General features: G+C 36.1%; 1 protein-coding gene across 1 annotated transcript; it reads left to right on the top strand.

The window, feature by feature from the left end:
• The first annotated feature begins 496 nt into the window (after nucleotides 1-496).
• Nucleotides 497-16853, top strand: LOC121367507 (receptor-type tyrosine-protein phosphatase epsilon-like). Its single transcript, XM_041491766.1, has 12 exons — nucleotides 497-615; nucleotides 857-992; nucleotides 1424-1570; nucleotides 2582-2671; nucleotides 4089-4217; nucleotides 6025-6168; nucleotides 7027-7175; nucleotides 8407-8512; nucleotides 8810-8863; nucleotides 10620-10724; nucleotides 16230-16270; nucleotides 16748-16853. Exons 1-12 carry the CDS (start codon nucleotides 497-499, stop codon nucleotides 16851-16853), a joined length of 1326 nt encoding a protein of 441 aa, XP_041347700.1.
• Nucleotides 16854-24385: the final 7532 nt, after the last annotated feature.

The following is a 24385-nucleotide window of genomic DNA, read 5'->3' as shown; positions in this document are numbered from 1 at the left end:
AGTAATCATTCAATGTCACTTCATAAAAAAGTATGTAACATTTAACTGAAATAAATCATGTAGAAGTCAGGTGTAACAACTTTTTTGGGAGAGTATAAAACAACTTGAGTTGTCTACTTCATATCTATTCAAGTAAAAGCATAGCCTTGATATATTGTTTAGTGTTCATGTAATTTAGTTACATGGCCTGCATTTGTGGGGGGTTTTCCCATACATTTTCAAATATTCCAACGATACATCATAGATCCTGATGTCTGTCTCTGCCTCATACCTGGGTGATTTTGGCATTGGTTCTACAAACAAGGATAACATGTATGAACGATAGAATCAAAATGTTTAATATTCGTCCCAGCAGCCAATTGCATATACTAATGTTTGCAGTTTAGTTGAAACAAATACTCATGTCTATGTAAATGTATGAGCGTCTGCTTTGAAAACGTTGTAATGGTATATACTTCTATGTTCTACCAAGGGCGGAAATACCTTGAGCGTGAAGATGTTTCACTTCACCACGTGGCCTGACCACGGTGTACCTTCTGCTCCAGCTTTATTGGGATTCTGGAAACAAGTGAAGAAGGAAACAGAATCAAGTGGGCCAATTGTAGTGCACTGCAGGTTTGTAACACGGTTCTCTTCCCTTTGTGTTAATATCTAAAGTTTGGTCAATATAATAATGTTCTAAAATGCGTTTATGTAAATAACGTTTCCAGTGGCAATAATCAAACTTAAAACGTTGATAACGAGCAAACAAAAGACAGTTGCTGTGCCTTTCATCCTTCCATTAGAATCATGTTGTGTGTGGTTATGTTGTCGCATATGCTGGCCATAATTAGAGATATGCTATTTTTTTTCTCAGCGCTGGTATTGGAAGAACTGGAACATTTATTGGTCTGGACTATCTCGTGGATGAAGCCAAAGACACCAAAGTGGTCAACATTTTCCAGTGTGTTAGAAAGATGCGAGACAATAGAGTTAATATGGTGCAGACATCGGTATGTATGTGTGTATATACACCTTTGTGAATCCATGTTATGATGTAAGAGTATGTGGACAAGTTCGTGTTGATTTACATGGAATATTATTTGATTTTGTATAGGTGTGCAATTATTGCTTATGATCATTGGCATTCTGGATGTTTGTAAATTCCGCTTTGTGTTAACAATGCATTATCAAATATATCCAATACCCATTGATAGTGGTAGTTTGTAATATGTAATTCATACAGATATTTCTCACACTCGACTGTTCCCCCGATTTGGAACAGGTATCACCACCATTCACCAAAGCTGTATCATGCAATGTCTTGCATACGGGTGTAAAATAAAAACAAATATTTTTATTTTGGTTTCCTTTTGTTTTGTTTGTTTATTGTTTGTTTTTTATGTTGTCAATTTATTTTATATGCATAATTATTTATTTTCAGGATCAGTACAGATTCCTTCATGAAGTTCTCCTAGAAGCAATTTCTTCCATAGACACGTTTTATACCGTTGATTCTTTTAAGAAATCATTGCTCCACGGCGATATGAAGCTGTCTGTTCAGAAACGTCGTTTTCAGCAAGAGTTCAATGTAAGAAAACAAACATATACATTAAATCAGTAAATATGTCTCATGTTTCTTGAACATTTTTGGTGTTTTGTAATTAATTGTTGGGTTTCTTTTTTCTTTTTCTTATTGATGTGTGTTTGTATGTTGCTTGTTTGATGTTGTTTTTTTCCAGCTATTATAATTGCATGCAGTATTATGTTTAACGTGTTTTAATACTTTGTGCAAGTTTAAGAACAGTGAGTTTGATTATACTAGTATGCATTAAATAAGTAAAGATTTCTCGTGTTTCTATAAAAACGTTTTAGGTGTTTGTTTCGTTATTTGTTGTTCTTCGTTTTATGTTTTGTTATTCATGTTCATTGTTTCTTTGTTGTTTGTTTGATGGGTTTGTTTTCGTGCTATTATAATCATATATATTATTAGTTTCCCTTGTGTTTTAATATCTTCTGCAAATGCAACAACACTGATTATGTTGATGTAGTAATAGTGCTGTATTAGTTTCATTCTTATTTTACCACAGACACACAGCCACCATACAACTACATTAAACAAAAAAAACCCGAATACAAAAAAACGACCACCCCCCAAAAAACAACAATACAACAACAACGCCACAACAACACAACAACAAAAAACAACAACACAACAACAAAAACAACAACAACAACAACAACACAAAAACACCCACAAAAACACTAAATAAAACCGAAGGAAACAAAACAAGTTATCCATGAAATCCCACCAGCAACAAAATATTTATTTTCTAAGATATTATGCGGACTAAACTATAAATCAAATTCATTAGCTAGATAATATCATTAGACATATCATTATCATTAAATTTGCGTAATTAAAAATAGTGTGATCTTTGTGAAAATATCAAAAGAGAAACATAATAAGTATGTTTGCTTTTAACTGTGGTAGTTGTGTTATGTACGAATTTCTTATTTTAATACTGTATTTTGTGAAAGTAGAACACGTGTTATATATACAGGTGCTGTTGGTTTTATTAAATTTATTTTTCGTTAACAGGATCTGACACGTCTGAAAATTCAAGTTTCTGAAAGAGATGTGATTAAAGCCACGTTACCTGAAAACAAAGAGAAAAACCGATGCTTATCTGTATTACCAGGTGACAACATAGCATGCATTTACAACTTGATTTGTTAGAATAAAACACTGCTCGACTCGGGACTTATGGCAAACTATATCTAGTGGATATAACCATTATTTTTACTGTTCCAACTAGTCTGGACGATGTGTAAAGTGCTTTGTTTTGTTCTCTTTTTTTCGTGTTGGTACCGTTTTGGGCTACCAGCACCACTAGAACTCATTGTTGAACAAATCATAGATATGCCCGTCATTGGGTTTTGGGTCGTACGTACCGTAATCACCTCATGAGCGCTTTACATATGTCTAGTGGTGGTGGTCTTTCCTATGACCGGCCTCGGTGATAGGCCATCGGTCAACACTGGTGCAGGTCGGAGCACTTCCACTGATAGGTATGTTCCGCAACGCTATGGGTCGTGATACCAGTATCCATATGGCCATGCTATTGCCTTGAAATAAATAAAATATCCCATGCTGCTAATCGGAAAGAGTAGCCCGTGAAGTGGCGACAGCGGTTTTCCTCTCAAATCTGTGTGGTCTTTAACCATATGTCTGACGCCATATAACCGTAAATAAAATGTGTTGAGTGCATCGTTATTTACATAAGCATCATTTTGTTCGTGAAAGACAATGAATATATATATATATATATATTTTTTTTTTGGCAGTTTCTAATTATCGTCTGTATCTGTCTACTCCAGTTCCAGAAACAAATGCTTACATCAATGCTGTAATTCTGCCGGTGAGTATTTTAGTAGAAATAGACATGCAGACCGGCTTGCCTTTAGATTGTTAGTAGATTAACAGACATACTGTCAGTGCAGGTATCTTCATCTGCAGCCTTTTTTAGGATAACAAATTAAAGACGGGGATCACTTCTACCAGTCTGAAATAAATATGTTTCATGAAAGTGAAGCAGGAGTTTTAGGGCTGTATGAGACAAGAGCTAGAAACAGATTGCCTGTTATGGAGAGTCATGCAGTCTCGCTTATTTGTACACAATCAAAGTACTGGTTACAGAGCTATGTGTAACGTAGACATTCTCCTTTTTATAATACAAACTCATGTTTCTTTTGTTTTGTTTTTACACATGAACATATAAAATATTTTTAAATATTAAGGAACAGCAGATTGACCTATACTAACCTCTGAAGAAGTTTGGATTTTGCACTGGGGCTGGAGACCGAACAAACCCCTATCATAATAGTTCCTGTAGGACATGCCAATATATTTTTTTTTTTAATGTGACTGACATTCTATCATCAATGGTGTCATTTAACAATATGTCAATTATTTATGAAATGGCTACCTGTAGATTCGTTATAAAATGAAAAACTAATAATTATCCTAACCATATTTGCTGTATCGTATCTTGCCAACGTGTTCAACAAGTGTGTATTAAATATGCCATACACCGATCTGATTTCAGAGCTGCACCAACAGGAAAGGATTCGTGGTCACACAGCTGCCTCTGGAGCACACGGTGATAGATTTCTGGAGAATGGTTTACGAGCAGAACTCTCACACCATTGTGTCTTTAACTGGCGGAACCACACACGTGCGTGCAATATTATACAACTGTTATAATGCTGAACATTAATATATGCATCTGTCATATTCTTAACATAATAAGGAACGCCAATATAATGTTCAGTTGCAGCATTAATTTTTATTTTATTTTTTATTTTTTTATTTTTTTTAAATCAGGAATTAATACGTTTTGAGATTCAGTACAATCAATTATCGATGTACCGTTTATGATTTCAAAGGGTTGAGTATTTACAAAACGTATAGTGTAATATGCATCTGTTATATACTGAACACCATTAGATACGCCAATATAATTGTCCGCTGTGATGTTGAATTTCATTTTAAGAAACAATCAACACATAATGAGATTCACAAGAATAGCAAGATGATATACTGTTTATTAGTTCACAACATTTATCATTCTAACCCCAAGTAAACATATTCTACTTAAAACAAAATAAACATAATACTGATGTGCGTTTATGTTGGTGTTTAGGTATACACACTTGCGTTTTACCACACCGCTAAAACATGGAAACACACGACGCGGAAACTAGACAACCAAGTGTCATATCTCTATAGCTTGTCATTAGTTAGTAAAACAGAAAAAGTGAAATTGGCTGGATCCCAGTCAGTTTAAATAGCTAAGCATTTGGAACAGACATTTGTTATAGATAATTTTGCTAATATTTGCAAATGCCATTTTCTTGAATCTGTAATATTATTCCAATGTTCATATAGTATAGAATGCAGAAACATGCTCTGTGTAATTCAGTACAACATTTTCAACCAATATATTCACTATTAATGTTATATGGTCGAAACACATTAATCGATTCTAATAATAAATAAATATTTACTTGTGTTTAAATACATATCAAACTCATTGCTATTATTAGTCAACTATAGTTTAAGTTGCAGTACCATGCGTATTAAAGAGAAGGTAACCAGTCATTTCGTACCCAATTTTACCATTTCGTACCTTGGTCATTTCGTACCTTGGTCATTTCGTACCAAAGTCATTCCGTACCTCAATCATTTATTGTTTAGCTAAGTTGAATGATAGATAGTAAAATGTCGAATTACTGGTTTAAACAATAACTATTAGGCTAATTCAACTATATTGAAGCCCCACCCTTAATAAAGAAAGAAAGTAAGAAAAAAAAGATGATATATTATTTCCATCTCCTCACGTTTCCGTTCATTATTATATTAAAGGGACATTCCCGAGTTTGCTGCATTATAACATGTTTCCAACTAATAAAATATTTCTACGATTAAACAAAAATAAGATACCGAGTACGAAATGACTATGGTACGAAATGACCAAACATTATGGTACGAGATGGTAAAAAGTAGGTACCAAATGGCTATGGTACGAAATGACTGTGGTACGAAATGACCAAAGCACTATGGTACGAAACGACTATGGTACGAAATGACTATGGTACGAAATGACCATAAACTATGGTACGAAATGGATGGTACGAAATGACTTTGGTACGAAATGACTAGTAACCAACGAGAACAATAACACGAATTTGACTGCACGTGACGTATTATTTGTATATTCTCTGGCAAAAATACTTATTTTCTTTCTGTATTCATATTGTTTTGTATGTGATATGTTTCCTTCTTCTGGCTATATTAGATTGTTAAAATGCAGTTTACATGTTCAGTTATATAATGTAGTCGCCATGTATATTGTGTGTACGCAAATGTGTGAAAGTTTAGTTTGTTCTTTGTACAATCAAATATGTTTCCAATAATCCAATATGTTCGTGTAATATACCTTACATCTTGACGGGTATCAAACAGGTATTGTTTCATTTCAGAATGATACTGCACACTGGCCTAAAGTTGGAGAAATGAAGGCGATTGGACCATTCACAATCAAACACCAATCAACACTGAAGTCCAGTGGTGGAGTCACAGAAATTAGTCTTACTCTACAAACAGACGCAGTTTACGAGAATATGGTAATAAGTCAATAGGCATACACGTCTGTTCAGGTTTTATCCTGGACTCCATGGTCGAAATATTAAATAGCGTGGTATGTTTTATCTTGGATGTGGCAAAAAATATCAAATAAAATACGTAGATTAGAATAGTCGATAACTGATTTCTCAGCTAACCAGGGACGATGGGGCAGAAAGGTTTGGGTTTTTTTTTCACCGAATTGTACATCTTAGGTTAAAGTATGAAAGTTGACACATAAATACTGTGACCCATTACAAACATTTTGACATATGGACCCAACTCAGTATCACCCCGGGGTGCCTGAGAGGAATGTGTGTGTGTCTGTGTTTGTGCGTGTGTTTGCGTGTGTGTATGTGTGTTTGTGCGTGTGTCTAAAATTGACCCATCCACACACACGCTTCCATATTGGAAATTATTAATATGTTAGAATTAGTCTTATCCATATGCATTGTTGTCATACAGCGTTAATGATGCATCGAGTCTAAATTGAACTTTGATTATGATAATTAGGATACTGTCAGATGCTGGAAGGGCAGGGCGAACACTATTTTGGTGATGAAGATTTGTATTTGCACACCGTCATGTAATTATTGGTAACATGGACACCAACAGTAAGTCATGTAACTTGGTATGTGAACACATCGACATACGAACAGCCAACAGCAGTCCCTGGTGACCGTGGACTGATAGAGCAATGATCCCACGCCCTCCATGAAAGAAATTGTATTGTTGTAAACAAAAATGAATAAATAAAACACAGAATTCAAAGGAGTAAAATCTGACTAAACTGAATCACAATAATTTTCCAAATAATATTATAAATCGCAGGGTGTTTTTTTTTTTTGGTGTGTTTTCAGGATGGCAAGAGCTTGACTATGTTCGTGTTAAACAATTGGTCTGAGGATAGTGGTCTCCCTTCAGACATGTCCGAGCTGTTACTGTTTCTGGACAAACTGGAACGCCGTCGGGAGGAAACTGGCAAATCCCCAATCATAGTTCAGTGCATGTAAGGATCACACTTCCCGTTGTTTAGTCTTTTGTATAATTATTTGTTTAATGAGTACTTACTTTTGTTTTGGGGGTTTTGTTTTGATTTGTTTTTAAATGTTGTTGGGGTGGGTGTTTTTCGGTGGGTTTTTTTTGTTGTTGATGTTGTTGTTTTGCTTCACTTTTGTTTCATTTATGTGAGGGTTTTTTGTTGCTTTTGTTTTTGTTTTATTAGGGTGGGGGCTGTTGTTCTGTTTCTGTTATTTTCTTCGGTTGTTGGGTAGGAATTTAGTTTTTTTGTTGTTGTTTTTTGCGATCTGCTTTGTTTTATGGGTTGTTTTTGTCCTGTCGTCTTCTGCTTTTGTGTGTGTTTTTTATTGTGTGTGTTTGTTTGTTTCCTTGTTTGCCATCTCTTGTTGGTCAAAGTGTCATATAACCTATGTTCAGAACAAATGTCTTCACGGCTGCATATGTGGCGAGTCGTAGCGCTCGCTTGATGTGCGATCGTTTTGGGATCGATTCCTTTCAATGGGCCCATTGGACTATGTCTCGCTTCAGCCAGTGCACCACGACTGGTACATCGAATGTCGTGGTATGTGCTATCCTGTCTATGTGATGGTGCATATAAAAGATATCTTGCTGCAAATCGAAAAGAGTAGTCCATGACGTGGAGACAGTGGGTTTCCTCCCTCTATATCTGTGTGGTACCATATGTCCGACGCCATATAACCATAAATAAAATGTGTTGAATGCGTCGTTAAATAAGACATTTCCCTCTTTCCTTCACGGCTGCACGCAGAGGTAATAACGGTTACCATAAGTGTAAGCCCATAACCACCTGGTAGCATAATTGCATTGACGGTTGTAGAATTGCATTGACTCAAACTCTAACTTTAACCCAAATGGACATGTTTAAAAATAGTATGCCAACTTAGTAGACAGTATGCACTACCCATGAACCTCTGACTTGGAGGGATAAGACTGTATGTTAAAATATGTATTCACGACAGTATCCATACACATTCACTAGAGGGCAGAACGAAAAAGTGAATGATCAACTGAATGAGTATAAATGTTTGTTTTGTGCTGTTACGTTTTGTTTTTGTTTTTTTGTGGGGTTTTTTTTTGTGCTTTTCCAGCTAATGTTAGCATGTTGTTATATTGTTCAGTAATTAGAATTACACGATAATAAGCATTGTGTATGCTACATTTGCATGCACGCTGCATAACATCAATCAATCTCTTTGCAGGGATGGTGCAAAATACAGTGGACTATTTTGTGTTTTGTCCAACATCATTGAGAAGCTAAAACTCGACAAAGACGTTGATATCTTCGTCACCGTTCGAGACTGCAGTGTATACGGCCACAGATAGTGGAGAACTTTGTAAGTTTTATATCATTTTAAGATAATATATTGAATGCGTATCAGATTGTCTTAAATGTGATATAAATGCATTGTGGAGCGACAAGTTTGGCTCCCCATCATTCCCGTGAAAATAGTTCAATGATCGTCGTTTTGGCTCCCTTTATAAGGTATGATCATGGTAATATCTTAAGTGGCTTCTTATATTTTTAGTTAGTGAGCAATTACATACTCCCCTTAAGCATCATTCCATGGCGTAATCTGCAATATAATATTGTATTTGTTTCAGGAAGAATACCAGTACTGCTACGGAGTTGTCAAGGAGTTTCTGAGGAGTCTTGATGTTTACCAAAACCTTTGAGTGATTAAGAATCACGTCGATGAGACATCCTGTCTTGTATTAAACGAACATCATTCGTATATATATATATATATATATATATATATATATATATATATATATATATATATATATATAATGTATATTGCTTATATAGTTTACGGACTAGTAGCATTGTGAATAGTTGCCACGAGTATGTAAAAATAGCCTGTTTTGTGGGTATATATTTATTATGTATTAACTTAATCTTTCCATATTATAGTGAGGTATATTAGTATTAGGACATTAGTCGTAACATGTTAGTGGGATATTTAGTGGAATATATATATGTATGTATGTATGTGTATATATATGTATGTATGTATGTATATATGTATATATGTATATATATATATATATATATATATATATATATATATATATATGTGTGTGTGTGTGTGTGTATGTGTATATGTGTGTATATGTATATGTGTATGTGTATGTATATATATGTATGTGTATGTATATATATATACATGTACATGTACATGTACATGTACATGTACATGTACATGTACATGTATATATATATATATATATATATATATATATATATATATATATATATTACATATATATATATAATGACAGAACAATTGTTTCGTACCTCACTGTTGAAACAATGGTTAAACAATAATATTTCGCTGTTTCAGAAAGAAGAAAAAATACTAATAAAAGAGAATACGGACCTCTTTTAACGTACCCCAATAACGCGACGTTTTCGGTCACGTCCACCATAGGCTCATCACCTACGTATTCCGGTGACGGATTCCGAGGGAAAGGGGGGGGGGGGGGGGGGGTCGTAATTTTGAATACCAAGTTGAGCAATTAGGTCTAGAACCTAAAACCAAAATAGAGTCTGCATTCTACTCCAGTCAATTGTTTAATCATACCGCTACATTTGTCCATTAGTAGTACAGGTTATTTTATATGCACCATCCCACAAGCATGATACCACATACCATAGTCTTTGATAAGTCAGTCGCTGTGCACGGGCTGGAACTAGAAATAACCCAGTGGGTTTACCAACTGGATCGATCCCAGACCGACCATGCATTAAGCGAACTCTTTGTCACTGGGCCACAGCTACAATCAGCTACAGGACAGTTTTAACCAATAGATAAATATGTGACCAATTCACTAACACTTTCGAAAGTGAAACATATTTGAAGTTGTTGTTTTCTGTGTCTCTTTTGTTTATTTTAAGATGTTTGTGAAACATATAAAGTGACCCAGTACAGTCGTTTTCATTGTTTTTAAAACTATTTTTCCAAGAGTAGTTTGCAATACATACATGAAAGTACTTCCGTTTTGTTTTATTCAGCACTTGTACATGAAAGTTAGGTTCTTGTGAAAGTGATACTATCGTGTAATATACATATGTATCATATATATATGTATACATATATATATATATATAACAAGGATGCGTTGGTTACATTATACTATAGTCTATGCATTGTATCAGTACAGTCAGATAAGTATAACAAAATACAATAATGAATGACTGAATGAGTGTTTAACGACACCCTAGCAAGAAAAACACATCGGCTATTGGGTTTCAAATTATGGTAATGCAAACAAATAAGGTGATGATCAACATCAATATAAGAATTCCAGATTTAAATAAGCATATCAACGGCCGCCGTCATGCCTGTGAGAAAGTGGATATCAAAGATCTCCAGCATGTAAATGGAAAATGTAACTGATTTCCTCTTAGACGCAGGAGATCTTTGATATCCACTTTCTCGCAGACATGACGGCGGCCGTTGATATGCCAGTCAATAAGCTCTGCTTTGGACTGAAGACCAGATCCATCGAGGAGGTTAGATCCTAGGTGGACTGAGGTAGAAGGAGTCAGGGTTACACAATTATACACGTTTACTTATTGACACAATCCCCTTGTACATTAACATATTCAGTCCAGCGGCTATGGAGCATACGGATCCCTTCTCTGTAGCAGGCGGCGCCTAGGACATCCAGGAAGTTTGTCCGAGCATCCATGACGTCATCAACTGAGGAGAAATGACAAATCCATCACTGAAATGTGTTTCGTGAATGCCGCATCTATGCAGTCTGATTACAACATGTATTGTGCTATGACTCATGGGGGCGGGATCTAGCTCAATCCATAGATAGCTCGTCTGGCGTTTTAGCGTCGTATGATTGAATCGTCTCGGTGAAACCTTTTTCTGATTGGGTATCAGTGGTCTTTCATAAATGAACTGAAATATGTTATATAGTTGTATATAGTAGTATATATGCCAAATAAATTATATATGTGGGACCAAAATGACGGCCATTTTGATTAATACATTGTTTCTAACTCCATCAGGGAACTATTCTGACAAAAAAATAATCAGTTTAGTGCTATTTATTTCCGGTTCAAATCCTAACGATCCTGGATCCAGTAGTAATGGGTGTTAAGCCCGCATACTGTTATAATCAATTTCATATTCATATAAAGTTTTGTTTTGCTTAGTTTTCTTGTTGTTTTATTATTTTTTGTTGTTGTTGTTGTTGTTTTTCTGTTGGTTCGTTGTTGTTATTTGGGGGTGTTTGGGGGATGGGTGGGGGTTGAGAGCACCTGATATGGTTCTACCTATTTGTCTCTCGACGGATGCTGGGATGTGGGATCTATTCTATTCTATCCTCTTGACGGGATGGCAGTTGAAGAGGGAGAAAAAAGTAAAGTTAACTGTTGATATTACCTGTTGATGAATATCATTGTCATATATTTACATTATGATCTTGTTACCTGATACAATGTGTCTGAGTGCTGTTAAACAAATCCACCCGAATTCGTAGATTTTAATAATAGAATGACTTTCAACAAAACGTGCCCGATTTAATATGCTTTGAATAACACTTTTATATAGTAAAGGATATCTTATTTGATTTTTTTTTTTTTTTTTGACTACTGTTAAGACTTTTTATGCATTCCACTTTAGTAGTAGTTTTCATAGTAAATTATTTCATTACTGTTCGGTCTAAATATTAGAATATTTGAATACAATTTTTAAGTATTCGAATCTGTCGAGTTTTTAGGTCGGGTGGGGGAAATGACTTAACAAGAAATGGATAATTTGATTTCTGTGAATTAAAAGATCGGATTTGCATGCAACTTGTTTCAAATAATCATTCAGGAACATAAAGTATGGCTCGAGTTTCAGAATATAGTATTAGTAGTGGCGTCATGACTAGATTATCGTACCAAAATAGATATTGTACAACTTAAATGAGTACTTCAAATTTAATATTACTACTAGAAACAGGTAGATGCCGAAATAAATCATACTATGTAACTTTTGTAATATTCATACTGGAGATGAATACCATTAATACTTTATTATTCAATTATATAATTCAAAATATTAAAAACAATTGAAGAACTATATATATATACACGATATGATTAGTCATATATACCTTTCAACACGATATGATTAGTTTACTACAGCTATACGATTATTGAAAACATCTTATTTGTTTATTCTAAAAACATGCACACGTGTTTACATTATGCGTGTGTATTTTCGAAACCAGTGTGTTCACATTACTGGTATGGTGACGACTGTGACAAGACCTGTAACTGTAAAGATCAGTCTGAAATGAGTGACAAGAGAACAGGATCATGCACAACTAATTACAGAGCAGTATACTGACCAAAACAGTTTGGGTTTTTTTCTTGTGAGGGAAAGGTTGAACTTTGAATTACGTGCCGATAAACAATTACATCCAAAGAATGTCAGACATTGCCATTGACAATTTTAAGATAACAAATGTAACCAACAGGTTAAGCTATAACAATAAAATTTGACCTTCAGTTGCATCACTATATTCAAAAATAGCTAAATAGCTGGCCGTTACTTTAATAGATATGCGATGATGATGATGATGATGATGGTGTTATTACCAGAGTGTTTTTCGGTATCGTCAATATCATATATTAGGAATAAAATTGTATATATATATATATATATATATATATATATATATATATATATATATATATATACATATGCGAGCCTCTGGTGAGTATAACACATTATTTGTATTCCTAATATATGATATTGACGATACCCAAATACACGAGGGCAATAATCTCTTTATCATATAATCTCAAGCTTAATACAACATGTTTTTGTAAACTGTACACGCAACTTTAAATGACCACAAATTCAAATGACGTACGAATATGCAGCGCAGTGTATTTATGGATGGAAATGACGTCAAACTTGAATGACGTCATTTTGGATATCCTTATATCAAAATAAACTAAGTCTTAACGGTTTTTGTTTTCTGAACGCTGGACAGCTTTCAGTGTCAAATTGCCATTGAAATGTTTTATTTGATGACTATGTATGCATACGTCAATTATGGAGTGTCACCCAAGTACGTTTGCTTAAATGTCAATAAACCTAGATTAATTTACATTTTATTTGCAAAGTTATCAAATTCTTAAAGTATGTGATCTGAAAAATAGCACATACTTTGATTGCACTAAAAATTTAAGATATTATATGATTAATATATATATATATATATATATATATATATTCTGTGTTGATGAGTATTCGTATCGTGTATATGTATTATCATCTTGTTACATTTGTAATGTGTCCGAGTTTTGTCAAACAAATTCATCTGAATTATGTTGTCAGTCGCAACAATTGTTTAGAGCTAATCACCCACAATGCTACATTTTCTAGCAAAACTAATCCACCCCCCCCCCCCAAAAAAAAAAAGAGAGAAAAAAAGCCAACAAACAACCCCACACAAAACCCCCCTCCCCAATCCACACTCACCTCCCCCCTCCCCCGCAACTTGTCAAATGATCGGTTGGATTTGTGTCTTAGTTTCGATCATAATTTCTAATAGTGATTTTGTTTTTCATATTCTGATATTTATAATTCACTATTTATATTTTTGAGAATTCAACATATAAGCTAGGTTAACATCCAGTCACTACTGAATTACGATTTTTATTTGTTTTCTGTCGTAACATGCTTTTGGGATGGCATTTAGTATTTAGTTGTTGTTTAGTTGGTATTCGAATATTTGCTCGTCATTTCCATCCAATGTTCGAATATTATTTCCAGATTTTTATTTACCTGAATGTAACAGCCACCCGTCCTTAACGGCCAGTTTGGAGTGGTTGTTACAGGTTCGACTGTATATAACGTGAAATTAAATGTCTGTACCACGGATTTATGTTATGCAACCATATGTAATACGCAATATATGGTTGCATACACTTTTGATTACGCCATAATATTCAACATGTACACCTGGGAGTAGCGCATCCAGTCTGACACGGACAGCTTCCGTTATGTCTGTCACACGTAGATCATACACATAATATTCAACATGTACACCTGGGAGTAGCGCATCCAGTGTGACACGGACAGCTTCCGTTCTGTCTGTCACACGTAGATCATACACAGTGACCACAACTATTTTTACATCACTCGCCCCATAATCCGCCACGGCAGTCTGAGATAAGAAACAAAAATAAGTTAAAGTGCGTTTTGTTTAACAATATCACTAGAATACATTGCGTTATTAATGATCAGCTATTGGACGTCAAGCATTTCGAAATTTTGATATATAGTCTTAGAGTTTCATGGATCATACTGTTGATGATATGTCACATAAATATGTCTAATCTATCAGATATTTAAATAATAGATCTATCAGGTTCGTAATAATGTCTCTTCCAAATAAGCAACCACGAGAGTTGCATAGGTAGGACTAACCTTTGATCCCATTGCACACCCTTTAATTTGGCGGAAGTGTTTCTCATTAACGTCAAAGGTGGTGTTGTACAATACAAAGTGGAGAGCTTCAACTATAAAATTCACAGAAAATTGTCCTTCTATTAGGTCAAGTGATTTTTCTGTAAAATGTTTAATGGCTTTGATTCCTAGATCAGCAGAAATGTTTGTATATAGATCTACTATGTCAAACGTAGCTAGAATGGCATTTTCTGGGCAGGAATTAGGTAAGTGTTTTAAAAAATCAATATCGTTGCGCACATAACTTGGTACAGAAGTGGCGATTGGTTTCAGTATGATATCCAGAACATTACTGAGCCTTTGTGTAGTGTTTTGGGGTCCACCTACAATGGGTCTGAAAGATAGATCGTTAGGTTCCACTGTTTTTATATACTCACTATTATGTTGGAGTATTGCTTTCTGTATCGTGTTATTCTTGTGTATTTTGGGTAAACCATAGAAATTAGCAGTGGTAAAGTCCGAAAATAGCAAATATGATTCTTCCTTCTCGTGAAGCTCTGCAGAATATTTCCGTATCAATTTATGTAGATTTTTCAAGATCGTTCTATAATTTCTGTCACTTTCTTCGTAGAAATTATTGTCATCAAGCATTTATTTTGCTTCGTAATATGATGTATTAATGATGACCACTGCACCTCCTTTGTCTGCTTCTTTAATCATAATAGACTTGTCATTCTGGAGACGTTTAAGATCTTGGCGTTCATCCTTTGAAAGATTATCTTTAGCTTGACAATTACGTTCTAAAGGGAACGATTCAATTGTGTCTATATAGTTAGTTATTTATTTATTTATGTCCAAAGTCACACGAAGGGACTGTGGTAAGTCAACACTTGCAATAGTACACGACGTCGTCCGACCCTTCCTCCATATGGCTGATCATTGCATATGTTTGCATATCATTGAATACTTATGCATGTTAATGATGTTCAGGCCGTGGGAGGTGTATACTACTCAAAATTCTACAACTAACGTTTGTAAAAAAAAAGTAACAAACAAATGCACTGTACTGTACTGTGCTGTGCTGCGCTGTGTTATGCTATAATGTGCTGTACTGGGTTGTGTTGTACTGCACTGCACTGTGGTGTACTGTACTGTACTGTAATATGTTGTCCTGTGCTGTCCTGTAATGTAATGTAATGTACTGTACTTTGTTGTACTGTACTGCAATATTCTGTGCTGTGCTATGATATCCGGTGCTGTTCTGTGCTGTGTTGTACTGTGCAGTACTGTATTGTACTGCAATGTTCTGTGTTGTGATGTATTGCACTGTACTGTAATGTGCTGTGCTTTACGGTACTGTAATGTGCTGTCCTGTACTGCACTGTGTTGTGCTGTACTGTACTGTACTCTAATATTGTGTAATTTAAAGTAATGTAATATATTTTACTTTAATGCACTGTGCTGTACTGTACTGTACTGCACTGCACTGTACTGTACTGTAATGTACTGTACTGTACTGTACTGTGATGTCATGCGGTGCGCTGTACTGTACTGTACTGTACTGTAATGTGTTGTCCTGTACTGTGCTGTAGTGTGCCGTCCGGTCCTGTGCTGTGTTGTGCTGTGCTGTACTGTAAGCTAATGTACTGCGCTGCGCTATATTGCACTGTACTGGACTGTAATGCAATGTACGGTATTGTACTGTAATGCAGTATACTGTATTGTACTCTAATGTACTGTGCTGCGCGGTACTGCACTGTAATGAAATGCAGTGCATTGTGCTGTACTGTACTGTACTATATTGTACATTAATGTAATGTAATGCAATGCACTGTGTTTTGCTGTACTGTACTGTATTCTAATCTAGTGTAATTTAAAGTAATGTAATGTACTTTACTTTAATGCACTGTGCTGTACTGTACTGTACTGCACTATAGTATAATGCACTGTGCAGTTATATGCTGTATTGTAATGGGATGTGTTGTAATGTGCTGTACTGTAGTGTTATGTGCTGTACTGTACTTTACTGCAATGTTTGGTACTGTACTACACTGCAACGTGCTGATCTGCGCTGTGCTGTTATGTGGTGATGTACTGTTCTGTACTGTAGTGAACTGCACTGCAAAGTGGTGTACTGCACTCTGCTGTGCTGTGCTGTGCTGTACTGTACTGTGACTGTGTTGTGCTGTACGGTGCTGTGCTGTACTGCACTGTAATTTGCAATGCTGTGCTGTACTGTGTAGTAAGGGGCTGTGCTGTGCTATACTGTACTGTAATATGTTGTCCTGTGTTGTGCTGTACTGTAATGCAATGTACTGTACTCTGATGTGCTGCAATCTGCTCTGCTATACTGTACTGGCACTGTGCTGTACTATATATGTGCTGTTATATGCTGTATTGTAATGGGATGTGTTGTAATGTGCTGCACTGTAGTGTTATGTGTTGTACTGTACTACACTGCAATGCGCTGTGCTGTAATGTAATATAATGCACTGCATTCTGCTGTACTGTACTGCAATGTGTTCTGTTGTGATGTACTGTACTGTAACGTAGTGTACTGTACTGCAAAGGGGTGTACTGTACTGTACTGTGCTGTGCTGTGCTGTACTGCATTGTGTTGTGATGTACGGTGTTGCGATGTACTGCACTGTACTTTGCAATGCTGTGCTGTACTGTGTAGTAAGTGGCTGTGCTGTGCTATACTGTGCTGTACCGTGCTCCGCTGTACTGTACTGTGCTGTGCTGTGCTGCAATCTGCTCTGATACACTGTACTGGTACTGTACTGTACTGTGCTGTTTTATGCTTTATTGTAATGGGATGTGCTGTAATGCGATGTACTGTAGTGTTCTGTGTTGTACTGTACTTTACTATAATGTGTTGTACTGTACTACACAACAATGCGCTGTTCTGTAATGTAATATAATGCACTGTATTCTGCTGTACTGTACTGCGATGTGTTCTGTTGTGATGTACTGTACTGTACTGTAATGTACTGCACTGTGTTGTGCTGTACGGTGCTATGCTTTACAGCACTGTAATTTGCAATGTTGTGCTGTACTGCGTAGTAAGGGGCTGTGCAGGTACTGTTACAAATCAGGACCGGCCTCGGTGGCGTCGTGGTTAGACCATCGGTTTACAGGCTGGTAGGTACTGGGTTCGGATCCCAGTCGAGGCATGGTATTTTTAATCCAGATACCGACTCCAAACCCTGAGTGAATGTTCTGCAAGGCTCAATGGGTAGGTGTAAACCACTTGCACCGACCAGTGGTCCATAACTGGTTCAACAAAGGTCATGGTTTGTGCTATCCTGCCTGTGGGAAGCGCAAATAAAAGATCCCTTGCTGCTAATCGGAAAGAGTAGCCCATGAAGTGGCGACAGCAGGTTTCCTCTCAAAATATGTGTGGTCCTTAACCATATGTCTGACGCCATATAACCGTAAATAAAATGTATTGAGTGCGTCGTTAAATAAAGCATTTCTTTCTTTTTTCTGTTACAAATCACGTTTGACGTTCATGGCGATTTACACATTTTTGACAGAGATATGGTCCTTGCTTTTAGAAGATATGAAACTTAATCGGACTTAAAATATTGAGCAGAAATTTTGTGTTTAGCTTTTTACAGATCAAGTTTAACTTTCATTACGATTTTCACTTTTTGTTTTCACCGAGTTATGGCCCTGGAACTTAGGCGATACGAAAATGTTTTTACCGGGCTTTGTCTTTGCAATGCCGCAAAATATTGAGCTGAAATTGTGTGTATAGCTTTATCATGTACTATTACAGATCTTGCATGGCAAATTACCCCATAGATTATGTGTATGATAATGAATGGGTAGTGAAGATTACACATATAATAATGAATGGGTTGTGCATATTACATATTATAATGAATGCGGAGTGTAGATTATCATAATAATGAACGGGGTGCAGATGCTGTGTATAACAATGAATATGGGTTGGACAGTATAAGTAAAATAATGAACGGAGAGTGCACATTATATGTGTAGTAATGTATGGGAGTACAGAGGGTGTGTATTGTAATACATCAGTAATGTAGGTTATATGTGTAATAATGAATGCTGAGTGTATATTACATACATTATAATGAATTGGGAGTATATAATGAACGAGGAGTGGATAGTATACGTATAATAATGAATGTGGGGTGTATATTACATGTATTAATATGTATAACAATAGACGCAGATTATATGCATAATAATGAATGAGGAGTGTAGTTTATATGTATATTAATTAACGCAGAGTGTAGATTATGTGTATAACAATGCATGGGGAGTGTAGATTACACTATGATAATGAATGGGGCGTGTGGAGTATACATATAATAACGAATGGGTAGTGCAGATGATGTGTATATCAATGATAGGTGTAGTGTAATTTATATGTATAATAACGAATGGGGAGTGCAGATTATATGTATAATAATGAATAGGATGTGTATATTATACGTATACTAATGCATGGGGAGTGCGGATTATATGTATAGTAATGCATTGGAAGTGTAGGCTATATGCATAGTGATGAGTGGATAGTGCAGATTATGTGTCTAGTAATGAATGGGGAGTGTTGGCTATATGTATAGTAATTAGTGGAGAGTGCAGATTATATGTATAGTAATGACTGGGAGTGTAGGTTCTATGTATAGTAATGCATTTTTGATACACACTATCCAACAGACATGATGATAGCACACATCACGGTCTTTGATTTACGTCGTGATGTACTTGATAGAACGAGAAATAGCCGATAGGGCCCACCGACGCGGGTCGATCCTAGAACGACCTCGCATCAGGCGAGCGCTTTACCAGTCCAAAATTAAATTATCTTTATTCGATCAGCGTTTGTTTTGTTAAGTAAAATAATGTTCCATCTTCAATGGAAAATCGTTTGCAATGCCGTCTAAAATTAGCTTTTCTTCCTGTGTCTTTCATATCGTCCCTGTAACTTCCTTTATTTATTAATTTTTGTATAAATGTCTTTAAACAAGCAAATTCTGGGATCCATCCGATCACCACACATGATGAGTTATTTCTGTTCTGCAGATTTGCAAGGGTGAATCAAGGAAAGTTTTGGTCCCCTTGGGTTCGTCCATGATTCATATACCAAACACCCCCGTCTAGATTCGCCACTGAGATTTATACCGGCTTTTACAAACATCAAAAACACTCCAAAATATAATGTTGCAAGTGCTTAACACATTATAATAGCCAACGTGTAATATAGTCGGGGGAGTGCATATTAATCGGAGGAAGTGCTTATTATACATATACTATAGACTGGGGGAGGGGGGAGTGCATATTAATCGGAGGAAGTGCATGTTATACATATAGTATAGACTGGGGGGGGGGGGAGTGCATATTAATTGAGGAAGTGCTTATTATACATATAGTATAGACGGGGGGGGGGGCTGTATATTGATCGGAGGAAGTGCTTATTATACATATAATATAGACTGGGGGGGGTGGGGGTGTATATTAATCGGAGGAAGTGCTTATTATACATAATATAGACTGGAGGGGGGTGTATATTAATCGGAGGAAGTGCTTATTATACATATAATATAGACTGGGGGGGGGGGGTATATTATATGTATAATATGGACTGGGGAGTGCTTATTCAACGCATAATGTTGACTGGGTTGTGCAAATCCAAGGGAGTGCAAATTATATGTGACACCGGTACAGTGTTAAAGCGTATGCTATTTCCACCTATGTATTAACAAAAAGCCAAAACAAATAGGGTCCGTTTTTGTTTTGTTTCGTAGGTTGGGTTGAATTAGTGGAAACACATAGTTATTTTAGGCTTTATCGTCGTCGTCGTCGTCATATTTATCGCCATCATCTTCATTATTATCATCAATAAAATCATTATAAAACATCATTTAAAATTAAGTCAGCTACTTTCCACCTATAACCAAATGCACGAAACTAGACTAAAATTGTGATTACTGCTGCAACATCACAGAATCTCCCTTTCATCCAGTAGGGCTCTGGGACTTGTCATAGCGAACTGCCAAGGACTGGGCGGTATGCCATATACTGTTTTAGTAAGCTTTAAAATACAGTGGTTCTTTCTGTTGTTACATAAGGTGCTGCAATATGGGAAACTAGGGAGTATAGTGTAATCAGTTTGGAAAGTACACACCAAATGTTGCTGTAAACGGTGACATGGGTTGCACTCATTTAGTGGTGTCTGAGTAGAAATATGTATTGAGTCAATCGAGAAGGATGATCAACGTTAATAATGTCAGATTGAATAGAAATGTATTTAACTGGGCTGAAAAAGGACAACAGCGTAATTGTAAAAGAAACAACAAACAAACAACAAACAAACACAACACAAACCAAAAAACAAACAAACAAAAAACAAGACGTAAAGTAGTGTATATGTATTTTTGTCGCAATAATCATAACGTAGACCATAATTTTGTTTGCTGTGTATAATCTAATACCTATGACATGTGCTACCAATGTATACTATTCATCGAAATATTTATTGTGCTAATACTATTACTAATAATGTTTTGAAAGTTGCACACCTATCACTTGCTCAGAAATGTATATAGCACGAACACTATGCTATAAGTTATAGTTACATATCCTTTTCCGAGAGATTCGACTAGTTACACCACGGTTATTGCGGCCGTTGAGTGACGGGTGAAATGATCGAGGGCGGAGCACGAGATATATTACACCCGTCACTCAACGGTCGCAATAACCGTGGTCTAACTAGACGAATCTCGAGTGATGGATGAGATAACTAGCTTGTACCACGCCCCCATTACCACGCCTTCATTACGTCGCCATGGTAGCAAAGAAGTGTTGTAATTTAATTTAGTCCGCATCGCACGTAGCAAATGTGTAGGGTTTTGCAATTCACTGGGTCCGCCTTGGACTACTTGCTTCGATTAGCCTATACGGGGAAACATGTCGGGAATACTAATTCATCTGACATTACAGGCGCGGATAGGAGTACAGGCAGAGAACGCTGCGTAACACCTACTCGAAATTTGAAGTGCCCCGGAAACAATGAAATGTTTAGCAGTTGAATGCAATGCATTTACTGGGGTGTTTTAGTGGAGAACGTAATATCTTGCTCAGCTTGATACTTAACAATGTCATGTAGATAATATAATATGTTGGTGAATTTTGGCACGAGCTTGTTCATGATTTTATATTGAGGGGTACCCATACGTGGGGAGGGCACCCACACTGTGTCTTTGAGTTATGTATAACAGCCGAATACATATATAACAGGAAGTTGGGGGATTGGGTACTTTTCAAGACTTACACAGGGCCCGCGGAGTGTATTTGAAAATGGGGTCGGAGTGGGGCGATTGTCTGTGGATCAAAATACACGTATGTGTGGACCCCGAACATGTTTCCCCGATAATATTTTTAAGTTTAGGTGTTCAAATACATTTTAAGCCTTCTGAACAGTGTAACATGGAAAAGTGGGTGGTCTGCCATGACCTCTTGCTATAGGCGTCCTTTTTTAATGCTGCTAATTCCCTCAATACAGCAGGTGTCCCTTTTAAATCTTGCAACTGATAATTAAGTGATGTAGTGGAAAATGAAGCGAAACTATTTAATATTTGCTTGTTTTTTGTTTTTTTTTAAAGAAAATACTTATTTTATATTTACAAATTTATATTGTAACTGTGTTACTAATGTTAGTGGAGGTGTTACTTTTTAAAACAATGTTCTAATTTAGTTCCTGCTGAACTATATGTGACCTGTAGGCGTAACTTTCTTCAGCCATTCAGCAATCGCTAAAATTTAGGTCAGACACGCCCGTGGTCTAACTATGGGATACACGGGTAAAAACAAAGGGACCGACACCAAAGCGTGGTACAAGTAAATAGAAATATGTCAAATATGTACAGAATATTTTAGGGAGAATTTAGATGCGGGATTGCCACGATACCTTTCGAAATCGGGGACATATGATAACCTCCCTGAAGAGCAGCGAATCTGCCCTATGTGTTGTAATATCTAGGTTGAAAATAAAACTCAAGTTGTACTTCACTTTAACATGTTTACACTTTTTTTTAAATAACGAATATAAGGCCTCAAATAATATTTTTAGTGTCAAAAAGTTATTAATATGGTTTTAATTGTACCGTTTGTAATAATAATATTCCTTTACCTTTTAATAGTGTCAAAATAGTTATTAATATGCGTTACCTTGTATACGTTGTACTATAATATTAATATGCGTTACCGTTTGTATTACCAATCTAATCTATGCAGGTTTTTGTTTGCCATTACCTCTTATTATTAATATGCGTTTCTATTAATTTGCATTTTTAATATGCGAAAAAATAACCGTATGCTGCCCCACGTTACATCCGACAATACTTGTAGTCCGTCTCTCATCTTGTAAACAAATGCAAATATCCATATTTATTAGGAATGCCTAACAGAATCGGAAATGCAATCATTTGGCATCATGTATGCTTTGATAATATAAAGAATAATTTATACCAATATATGGCGTTGCTTGAAATATACCAATATATGGCGTTGCTTGAAATCTGCATATATTGGGCATGGTCTAAGGTGATATGTAGACACCAAAAGCTGGAACAGAAGGTATATTACTCAACATAACGGTTTAGAGGTCATTGGCCCTTGGAAACTATGTATAGATTGAGGTAGGATACAGATTTGATACCTTCACATATTTCATTTATTTCCAACCATTCTGAGTAAATCAATGGACGTTAATCCTGCTATCAATATAGCGTAACGTGAAAATAAACGAGTTAGCCAGATACCTTTCATCATATTTAACCGGCGGGTATTGGAGCACAGTTGGTGCACATGTTGGTTCCTATTTCCTGCATGTCCTATCCCCAAACTGGACATGTATTGTCAATGAGCGGGTCCAGCAATTCACAAAATACCCCTTGTTTCTGTTCGGTAGGAGTAGCAGGTGACGACATGTTTCCTGTACGTCTCTATCCCCATCGGTGGGCCCATTGGACTATTTCTCGCTCCAGCCGGTGCACCACATCACAGGCCGTGATATATGTTATCTTGTCTATGAGATGGTGCATATAAAAGAGCCCTTGCTGCTAATCGAAAAGGGTAACCCATGAAGTGGCGACAGTGGGTTTCCTCTCTTAATATCTATGTGGTCCTTAGACATATGTCCGATGCCATATAACCGTAAATAAAATGAGTTCAGTGCGTCGATATATAAAAAAAAGTTCCTTCTCTTGCCTCTCTCTCTCTCTCTCTCTCTCTCTCTCTCTCTCTCTCTCTCTCTCTCTCTCTCTCTCTCTCTCTCTCTCTCTCTCTCTCTTGGTCTCTAGCTGCTAGCCATAGTTTGAATTGTACTAACATGACATTAAACAAACATCAATCACATCTCATTCTTAATTCCTCTCCTCAAATAATGTAGCCTTTGTTTTAAATTAGCTAGCAGCAGGGCCATATGCAGTGTGGATGGGCCTTCCCTGTAATATTTTAGGACCCATGGAACTTTTTTTTTTTTTTTAAATCACTATTAATTATTTTCTAACCCTCTATGGCCTTGTTATGTTTGCGTTATGGGCAACTCTGAATGCATGCAGACTTTAGTATTCAGATCTGAACTCTTTTTTTTTAAAGAAAATATCGCATTCAAGTCATACTGTAACGGTTAGGTGATTTGTAAACATGTATACAATGCTTTGTGTGTTCGACTGAATGTATTTAACCACTAACGAAGGGGCTGCAT

Source organism: Gigantopelta aegis, chromosome 1 (assembly GCF_016097555.1).
Source record: "Gigantopelta aegis isolate Gae_Host chromosome 1, Gae_host_genome, whole genome shotgun sequence".
Classification (NCBI taxonomy): Eukaryota; Metazoa; Mollusca; class Gastropoda; order Neomphalida; family Peltospiridae; genus Gigantopelta; species Gigantopelta aegis.
The sequence above is the reverse complement of the archived record's forward strand: the minus strand, read 5'-3'. Positions and strand labels throughout refer to the sequence as shown.